The 11,087-nt window shown below is 40.8% G+C and overlaps 1 protein-coding gene across 1 annotated transcript; it reads right to left on the minus strand.

Annotated features, from left to right (window-relative positions):
* Positions 1-7,486: 7,486 nt before the first annotated feature.
* On the minus strand, positions 7,487-7,861 carry LOC110870603 (uncharacterized mitochondrial protein AtMg00810-like). The gene has a single exon (XM_022119787.1). The coding sequence runs from the start codon at positions 7,859-7,861 to the stop codon at positions 7,487-7,489; it is 375 nt and encodes a 124-aa protein (XP_021975479.1).
* Between the last annotated feature and the right edge of the window lie 3,226 nt (positions 7,862-11,087).

Here is an 11,087-nt window from a genome sequence, read left to right on the forward strand (position 1 = left end):
AGAACTTCATAACGGACAACTTTTCAAAATGGTCATTTCTGAAAAACCTCCAAAATTTGAAGGGTTTGAATTGAAAAATCTCAAAAATCCAAAGTGTTGGTGGAAATCTGATCCTTCGAGGAAGCAATGGCCCTCGAAAGATCAGATGGTCAAGAAAGTCAACGAAAGTCAATCATCTCAGTCAAAAGATGATTTGGTCAACGAAGGATTTGACCAAATTGATCTTTCGAGCTGGTCAGACCTTGTTGAAAGATGGATATGATCGAAAGATATCCTTCAAGGATTTCAAAAATATCTGGTATCTTTCGATCCAGATCTTTCAAATATCTGGATCTTTCGAGCCAAATATGGATCCTTCGACCCAGAGGTGATCTTTCGAGACACCTTTCTATCTTTCGAATGGTCATGAATCTTTCGAGACGGTTGGACTTTCGAGGTCATAGTATAAAAAGGTATCATCTTCTTCATTTGCACTTAACAGTTTCAAATTCATCTCTCAAAACCCTCTGAGTACCCCAAAACTCTGCCAAAATTTTTCAAAGAAGTTAAAAGTATCAGGATTTTTACACAATACTCGGTAGGATAATCCTGAAACTATTGACAAACAACTTTGTGAAATCATCATTTGATCATGTTTATTAACCTTTCTTGTTCACAATTTCATTTTATGTAAATCATGTATAAAATGTGTGCATATACAATGTGTTGATGATTGAAAACATAGTGTTAGGTTTTTAATGATGATCAGTTTGTTCGGATGAAACATGAAATGTTTGAGTCATGGTGTCTAGGGTTTTGGGTTGGGTAAACAGGTCATGGTTTGTGGTGTTTGATCTAAATCAGTGTATCCGGGTTATGGATTAGTGTCCGGTTTGGTTTAAATGTTGTTGTTTTTATATGGGTTTGATGTTGTTTGTATTTGATATAAAACAAACTTGAACTTCACTTAAAAATATCACCGGAAATAACTTAACAAACCCACCGGAAAATATTCCGACGATCAGTGTTGCCGGAGGTCAACACGAAGGATGTTGACTCTCACCTCGATAGATGTGATGCACAACATCTTTCAAACTGAGACTCGAAAGATGTTAGATTTCTCGAAGGATCATCCTTCGATTGATCAAACCTTCGAATGATCAAGATATCTTTCAAAATTCTTGATCTTCCGAAAGATGATCATTCGATAAGGTTGTCATCCTTCGAGGAAAGTGACATCTTTCGAACAGTCTGCAATCCTTCGAGTCATACTTCAATCCTTCGATGGATAAATGGGATCCTTCGAGGGTTCAACACTTAGTAATTTTTCAAGAAATTGAAATTTCTCTAAGTGTGGAATTCTTGTTGACTGTTTGACTTTTTCTCATTACGTGTCATTGTTTGATGTACAGAAATGGCACCGAAAGTGAGGAAAGAGCGGGCAAAGCCAACAAAGAAGGAGAAATCTGAGGTTGAGTCTATGTCTGAATCTAGACATAACATGGCTGCTTATTTACAACCGGAAGGCAAGATCAGTCCGGAATTTACTGGAATTATGGAGTACCTTCATCGCGCTCGTATCAACTATGCAATCACCACACAGCACATTGCCTATCAGTCTCACATCAAGGAGTTCTGGAGTTCGGCTGTGGTTGAAACAGTGGAGAATAAGGAAGTGATAAATGGATCAGTTGCTGGGAGACCTGTGGTTATTACAGAAAACACTATCAGAGCACGTCTACAGCTTGGAGATCAACCAGAAGATCCTACTTCAATTGATTTACAATGTCAGCGGGGCTTACTGATGAGGCTACGGTACAACGACAACGTTCTTGCAAATCAGATCAACAAGAAGTATATGCCGCTTCGATACAAGTTCTTGTTGCATATCCTTATTCACTGCCTGAGCAACAAGCGTTCTGGATATGATCTGTCGCCGATTGATTTAACTGGATTGTTTACGGCTTTGATTCTGAACAAGCCATTCAACATATCTCGCTATATCTTCGACAACCTGAAGGAAAATGCTCGAAGGCCACTCCCATCAGCAACACAGCGAACATCTACCAAATTCTGGCTATATCCCAGATTTCTGCAGATGATGATTGATGATCAGATTCCTGATCTTCCAAAGGCTGAAGCAGATGTTCTACCTGTCAATCCAATGAATGAGCGTACACTGCTGATATTCAAGTCCATGTCCGCCTATAAGGAATCGGATCCAATTAGAAAGCTGATTTGGTCATCTCGATGTTCCTAACTACGAGGCACCGCAGAACAACAAATGGCGTCGAGACGCGAGTGATTCTGATAATGAAGAGCCAAGGTTGATCGCTTTGGCTGACACGCAGCTCGGGGCTAAACATGGAATCAAAGCAACAAGGAAGTCTGCTGGCAGTTCTAGTGCTGCAGCACGTGTTGAGGTTGATGTTAATGTTGCTGCTGAAGAAGTTCAAGGAGAGTTTGTAGATCCTGATGCTCGTATTGGTGCAGGTGGTGATGGTGGTACTGTGGTTGTTGAAACAGGTGGTAGTGCAGGTGGAGATGGTGATCCTGCGAGTCAGTCAGGTACTGTTGCGACTGAAAAAGGTAAAGGAAAGGTAGATGAGCCAAGGAGACAAGCGGATGATAGTAGTTCGTCTTCTGAAGAGGAAGGAGGTTCTGGTGACGATGGTTCATCTTCTGAGGACGATAATCCTCCTCCTCCAGGAATGAAAAAGGTCTATGATAGTCGCGGGAATCCCCGTTTTGAGCGAATAGAGAAGACGGTTAGAACTGGGGAATCTGACAAGGATGAGGATTATATCCTTACTTCTCCGGGTTTTATCAGAAAGAGGAAAGCAAAACGACAGGGTATTCGTGCGTCAAAGAAAACTGCTGGTGATTCCTCTGTTCCTGCTTCTGTTCAGCATTCTACTGCTCCTGAGCAACAGCTTCCTCCTGTTAGTGATCAACTGACTGCATCAGAGACGCTGGAGCTGATGTCTTCTCCTCAGAGGTCTTCTGGGACGCGCACGGTGACTGTTGATCAATAGCCGCCTGCAACTCCCGCCTCAGGTACACATGTCCGACCCCCTCTCGTTATTGCTGGTCCTACAGGTGCTCCTGGTCAGGCTGGTCAGTCCGGCTCCTCAGGACCTGAGCCTTCACGGCCGACTCTGGCAGAAACTTTGTCGGGATTTTCTGAAGCTGACAAGATTCAATTTCTGATTGAACAAGTCAGTGAATTGGGTTTGATAGTCGGTCGGCATACAAAAACAATTGAAGAGTATCGCGCTCAGCGAAAACAGGACGTGGTGGCACACAACACGCTGTGTTCAATTGTTAACGCTCAGAATATCAAGATTAAGGAACAGGCCGAGGAAATTGAAAGGTTAAAGGAAGCGAACAGGGCTCGAGACAGGGAGGTTGAAATAATGAAAAGTCATAGTACTGTGTTGGAGAATGAGGCTAAAGCACTAAGGCAGAAGCATGAAGAGCTGTCAGAGCGCTATAAAAATCGCGATGATCGATTAATAGAAGGCTTCAAGCCTGTTCAAGCAAACTTCAAGAAGTTGGAGTACAAAGTGGGTACGCTGTGGAGTGAAAGGTGCAATGCCTTAGGCATTGTTCCCTCAAGACGTGAGGATGACAAGGATGATGATGCAGCAAATCCGGATCAACCAGCTGCCTCAGGTTCCGGTGCAACTGCATCCGGGGCTGCAGGTGGGTCTGGTACATCTCAAGATGCTCCTACTGCTCCTTCCACAGCTACTACTGGCCCATCTGAGCAGACAGAAACTCTGGGAACTTCTACAGGGCTTGAGCATGTTAGTCTGGAAGCAGAAATGTTTGCAGATCTCCCTAAATCCTCAGGTGTTCTTCAGTATCATCCAGTCACGGGTGAACTGTTAGAAGAGGGAGAACATGTTACCGAAATGACTGATGAACAGGTACTGGCTCTGACGGAATTGGATGAGGTTGCTGTGAGCATGATTGATGCCACTCCGCTGGTTCAGGACCAAACCGATTTCTCTACAATTGATGAAATCTTCATCGGTTCGGATCCTGAACGTCCTGTCTATGTTGGGCAAGATAATACAGAGGTTAACGCTCTTGATGATGAGCATGTGGCAGAAAAGACAGCAGAATTTGCCAATCTTTCTTCCGATTCTCCGACAGCTCAAGAAAACCGTGAGAAAACAGTGAATGAATGGCGAGCGGATTTCCTAGCTAGGAATCCTCCTCCGCTCGCTCCGTTAGATCAGGTTAATTACATGAGTCTGGAGAAGAATAAAGCTCGGGGTCGCATTATTAGTTGGATGTTTGTTAAGGAACTTCACTGCATGGTCGTGAAACGAGAAAATGGTCTTCAATATTTCAGAACTCTTCTCAGTATTCTCTCACTTCCGTACTATGATGTTGCAGTGTTAGCTCAACTAGATGTTATCAATCGAGACGAAGAAAAGATGGTGGATCTGTTTGCAAAGAAGATCAGATTGGAAAGAAGAAGGGGTTGGAAGGATCCGTTATACAAGCCTCAATTTCCTAGATACGAGCAGATCAGGTTTACACTTGATCCAGAAACAAACACTGCTCGCTATCGTTTGGTTTATGATCCTCCAAAAGTGATGAAGAAGATACCTTTGCTGAAAATGAAGACTGACTTTCTAGGAAACTTTCGTTGCTGGGTCTACGATGCGGATACTGGAGAAGCCGTGATCCTATACAGAGATAGTCAAGAGAACTTTAGAATAATAGATCCGATGTGGATTACTAACATGTCCAGATCGGATATTATTGTTCTGAAGGATCATGAGATAAACTACTTGGTTCGGGATCGGGAACAGGCAATGAAGTTTCAAAAGATGGCCTTGTACTGCTTCAATCTCCTGGTCAACGCAGGAAGTGCATGGTCATCGCATCATTTGACAGTGGAAAGGACGTCCGAGACTTGAAGACACGAAGACCGAGACAAAGCTACAGCCAAGGGGGAGTTTGTTGGTGCACTTGTGTCTGTACTTTGTCTGTATTTTGTAATGTTATAAACGATGTCTTTTGTTAGTCTTGTTTACGTCTTGTGTTTGATTTGTATATGTGTTTGACTGTATGTTTGACCAAGTCAACCATCCTCCTGGTTTGACTTGGCCAAACAGTCAACAATTAGTGTGTAAGTTTACTTGTGTACGAAGGATGTCATCGAAGGATGGTTTGTATCCTTCGATGACCTCGAAGGATAACTTTCGAAGGAAACATATGGACCTCGAAGGATATATCATCCTTCGAGGTATGTATGGATCCTTCGGAGTGTTTGTGGTCGATAGATGATCCTTCGACAGTCTTTCTGATCCTTCGACACATGTTATCTGTTATGGGTATATATATCCCATGTTGGTTTCACTTCACAGTAAGTCTTTCAAGTGTTGTTGATAGTGCATGTGAGTGAACCAAGGTCTTGTAGACAGCATTTCAGTTTGGTCAAGGGCTGTAACCGTGTCCACTGAAATACAAGAGAAAACTTTGATATATTGCGTGTCTACTCTTTCTCTTTGTAACTTGTGCTTTCATCTAAACTATCGGTTTGCATTCTAGCTTGGATTCCGCACTTGCTAGAGTGTTAAACATAACAAGGATAAGGTTTAACCTCAACCTCCGAGGGACCTACACCTTGATCAACTGTTTAGCCTACCAAGTCCAAGTCAATGACCTTGGCTGACCAATTTATGATCTCGGTGACATTTTGAACCAAATTAAGTTCAAATTAATGAACTTTTAAACGTTTTGAACAATTACCAACACTTTTCACAAACTTTTCTTAACCAACCCTCATGATCCAACTTGTATAGCATTGTTGGACTTTGAACATCAGATCTCCAACTTCTGTTGTCGAAAATAAGATGATATATCAAATCTTTTTGGGTTTAAGAAATCAGAAAACTGTACAAAACTATTTACAGACATCTTTTTGTAAGTTCGTGTTTAGGGGATCATATCAGCTGCTGACAAGGTATAAGTACCGTTAAGCTATGATTTCATTCTAAGCATTAAACAATTCACAGTGATTGCCGATATACTGATCTAATTTAAATTCTCACACAAATTTCAATCTGTTTAGGATACGAATTAGTGTTTTAAAGGCTTAACTTATACGCGTGTACCACCTCAGAATATACTCTTGTATCCAGACCACTATATTCAGTCTTACAGATGAGTGCACACTAATGATATCTGTAATGGGTGAATGCGAGGCCATGAGAGCTCAGGCTAGAACTTCCGTTCAATCAGAGAGATGATGGCTCGACTTTAGGTGGGTCCCCTTTGGGGATCTTCTTTTCAACAGCACATGATTAGCATTTTTCAATGTTTCATCATTTTTTATGCTAAGGGTGAGCTTTAAGAATAAAGCAGTGCAGAGTTATACGAGGACTAGGCTATTGCTTCCGCAAAATCAGAAGTCCTGGTATAATACCCCAGATATCATCACGTACAAAGACCTAGTATGTCAGAAATAGAGTCTTTCAAACAGGATTTCAGGGGTTACCTATATATCCGAGAGATGTTCCACACGTAATAAGCAAGAAATGATTTAGGTTTATATCCCAAACAAACTTATTAAATGTGTAAAAACCTATCGGCATATCAACAGCGAGACTGCTTAACACAGTTAAACTATACATTTCTTTAGCGTACTGCAACTGTCTAGCTGATGTACTATCATTTCCCTTTTTTCACAAGTAAACTCATTTTCGACTTTTTCAATGTTTTTAGATTTTGAAATTTTATCATGTTTTTGTATTTTCTATAAACTTTCTCCCCCCTAAAATCAAAAACATATTTTTATGTTTTTGGTTTTATCAAAAGCAGAAAATAAACTGTACAAAAACTTGACAACAAGACGCAGATCACTTCTGATCGCCGTCCTCCTCAGCTTCACACTCTATTACCCTCCCAGAAAACAAATTTTTCAACCCGTTCAATTTTAAAAGATAGTTAAATCTTGTTTTATCAAAGGGTTTTGTGTAAAAATCAGCTCTCTAATCATTGGTGTGTATATGATCAATTCGAATCAATTTCTTCTCGTAACAATCACGGATGAAATGATGTCGAATCTCAATATGTTTCTTTTAGAGTGATGAACCGGATTTTTAGTTATATTTATGGCTGCCTCATTGTCCACAAAGATTGGCGTGTCTAAGAACTACAAACCATAGTCCCTCATTTGCTGTTGGATCCAGAGGATCTGAGAGCAACAGCTGGAAGCTGAAACGTATTCAACCTCACATGTTGAGAGAGCGACTGTGGTTTGTTTCTTGCACTGCCAAGTAACAAGTCGAGTTCCGAAGAACTGACATCCAGCAGTTGTGGACTTTGCATTTAACTTATAGCTCCCGAAATCAGAATCAGCATAACCAGTAAGAGAAAAGTTACCAGATTTAGGATACCACAAGTCGGTGCTTAGGCAACCTTTAAGATACCGTAAAATTCTCTTCACAATCGTCATGTGTGACTATCTCTTACTTGACTGATATCAGGCGCAGAGGCAATTTAGATACATGATGTCCGGGCGTAACACAGTCAGATACATTAATGATCCAATGATCGATCGATAGTGCGTCTCATCCACTTTCTCACCACTTTCATCCGGACAAATACCATGATTTTGAGCCAAAGGGGTTGATGTTGGAGATGATTCAGACATATTGAACTTGTCCAGCACATCATTCACATATTTGGTTTGGTGTATGAAGATTCCATCGGGCAGTTGCTCAACCTGAAGCCCTAGGAAGAACTTCATCTCCCCCATTGAACTTATTTCAAACTTCTTTTTCATAACCTTCTCAAACTCTTTGCACAATTCATCGTTCGTCGATCCGAAGATTCTGTCATCCACATATATCTGCATGATGAGTAGATGTCATGCAACCTCTTTTGTGAACAAAGTGCTATCGACAGTCCCTCTGATAAACCCGTTGGTCAGCAAATGCTGGGAAAGCGTCTCATACCAGGCTCTCTGGGCCTGGTGTAGTCCGTATAACGCCTTGTCGAGTAGATACACTTTAACTTTGTGCACTGGATCGGTGAAACCCGGTGGTTGTACGACGTACACTTCTTCTTTGATCTTTCCGTAGAGGAATGCAGATTTAACATCTAGTTGGTAGACCTTGAATACCTTCCAAGATGCGAATGCCAGGAAGATTCTAATTGCCTCGAGTCGAGCAACGGGCGCATATACTTCAGTAAAGTCGATGCCTTCTTGCTGACTAAAACCTTGGACTACCAAACATGCTTTGTTTCTCACAATAACCCCTCTATCATCCCGCTTACACTTGAAGACCCACTTGGTCTTTATCAACTTCTGATCATCCGGTAGATCAACCAATCTCCATACTCCAAGCTTTTCAAATTGCAATAGCTCCTCCTGCATTGCATTTACCCAGCTTTCCTCAGTCAATGCTTCTTTATATGTTCTTGGCTCTACCTGCGAGATAAAACATTTCAATGAAAAATCTACTTGTAAAGGAGCGATAGATGAATAAAAACATGTAAGCCCTTTGTTGATTTGATCGCGCGTTTTCATACCACTTTGAAGATCACCAATGATTTGTTCTGAAGGATGATAAGACAAAGTTCTCAGCATGACTGTATCAGGTACGCTCACTTCCGATTGCAAATTTGTTATGTCCTGGTCGCCCGTGTGATCCACAGCTTCTGAAGTTGCAATATTTGGTTCCTCGTCAAAAATCAGATCGGATTCCGATTCTGAGTCGTCAGATTGGTCAAATATTGGAGCTGGTTCTTCTGGGAGTTCATGTGCAGTTCCACTTGGACCAGCCTCATGATCATTTGCACCCACGATGGGCGAGGAAACTACCAACGGTCTCGGCACTTGATCGTGCGAAAGAGATTGCTGTTGCTGGTATAAGTATGCTAGTTCTTCCTCACTTGGCTCAGTCGGAAACTGGAATGACTCCCAGAGTTTTTCGTAATCAAAAAGCAATCTGTGTCCGGGAAGTTGACTCGGAGTTGTATACCGTTGACAGTCGACATGCTGATCTTGTATAATCTTCCCCAAGCATGGAACAAATACTCTCTTTAGTGGACTTGCATAACCTACAAAAAAACCTTCGTTAACTTTTGCACCGAATTTACCACCTGGATCAATAAATGTGCATGGTGATCCAAAAGGTTCTAAGAATTTCAGATTTGGTTTATAGCGATGAAGTAATTCAAAGCAGGTTTTCTTGTACTTCTTTACTGTAAGAACACGATTTAGCGTATAACATGCTGTAGCAACCGCTTCACTCCAAAAGAATATCGGCAATTTGGAATCGGCTAGCATGGTACGGGCTGTTTCGATCAGCGTGCGATTCTTTCGTTCTGCGACACCATTTTGTTGTGGAGTATACGGTGCGCTGAATTCATGAAGAATGCCTTTGTCATTGTAGAATTCAAGCATACGGTTGTTTTTGAACTCTGTTCCGTTGTCGCTTCGAATTCGTCTGATCGGCAGTTTGTACAGCGTCTCCATATTTTTGAATAAAATCATCAATGAATCAGACGTTTCATCTTTTCTTTTGAGACACATCACCCATGAAATCTTGTATAGTTGTCAGTGACCACAAGACAATACAGATCTCCACTTACGCTCTTCACATTTACCGTTCCGAACAAATCCATATGGAGTCTTTCGAGTGGTAGTCTGATGGAGTTCAAGAACTTCTTTGGGTGTGACTTCTTCGTTTGCTTACCCTTTTTGCATTCTACACAATCATCATTCAGATGGAAATTTTTCAAATTAACACCTTCAACAAGATCATTGTGAACTAAGAAATTCATTTTTCTCACATGAATGTGACCCATCTTACGATGCCACATTATTGATTCTTTTTCAGTTGCTTTTGTTTTAGTTACAAACATTGTTTCTTTCTGTCTGATGTTGTTGCGACGCTCATGTCTAGGACATACAAATCGTTTTCACGAGGAGCGCGCATCAACACCAAATCTTCTGGAATTTTAAAACCTGGTTTAATGATCAAACACTCATTTTTTGTAAAATGAACTGTGAATGACATGTCACAAATCTACGATATGCTCAACAGATTGTTTTCAAGTTCAGCGATGTAGTTCACTTTATCAAAAGTTACAACTCCATTGGTAAGAATTCCTTCACCAACGATTCTCCCTCCCTGAGTTCCAGCAAAACCAACATATCCTCCATTAATTGATTTGACATCATAGAGTAGTGCTAACATCCCAGTCATGTGCCTCGAGGCGCCGCTATCCATGATCCACTTGGAGATGATCGACCTCGGAAGCCCCTGCACAAATCAAAGACATTCACTTAAACAACGATGCCCAAGATTTTTCAATATTTGAAACAGTACCAAACATAATATCATGAGCCACGTCAACTTTTGGAATATTGAAGACAACATTTGGAACAACAGGTTTTGACTTTGATTTTAGATCTCCTTCCTTGATTAGTGGGAATTCTTCAATCAATTTGTCCAATTCAAACTCAAGATTTTCATTGTTAGTTACAACGACTATCGGCTCAGATTTTAAAACCTTTTCCATTTTCTTTTCTTCAAACGATTGTTTAGGTTTCTCCACCCATGATTGATTTTGAAAAATCTTCGTTTTAGGATAAACCTTTGAAGTCTTTGGAGATTTTGAAGATTTACTAATCTCAAAGATTGATTTTGGCTTGTCCTCTGACTTCAAAGATTCACCGCGTTTCAGAATACGCACGGGGGAAACCATCGGTGTTTTTCCCTTAACATCATTTGAAGTTTTTGGTTTTGGTTTCTGAAAAAACAGGCTTTATGATCTTTTTAACATATTGTTTTGCCATGTGACCAATCTCATTGCAGCGATAACAGATTCTTTTGTCGTATTCAACAAAAGTGGATCTGTTGGTTTCATCTTTCAACTTTTTGGCTGCATTGAAATCGTCAACAGCTTTCTGACTAAAGATATAATCTTTTTCAGCTACTGTATTCTTACCCGCCACAAACACATCACTTAACTTTTCTTTTGGCTTAACCTCCTTTTTAGCCATTTTCTTCTCAAAACCGACACCTTTCTTTTTGAAATTGTTACCATGTCTTTTGTTATGACCATTGTTA

Source organism: Helianthus annuus, chromosome 8, assembly GCF_002127325.2.
Source record: "Helianthus annuus cultivar XRQ/B chromosome 8, HanXRQr2.0-SUNRISE, whole genome shotgun sequence".
NCBI classification, from domain to species: domain Eukaryota; kingdom Viridiplantae; phylum Streptophyta; class Magnoliopsida; order Asterales; family Asteraceae; genus Helianthus; species Helianthus annuus.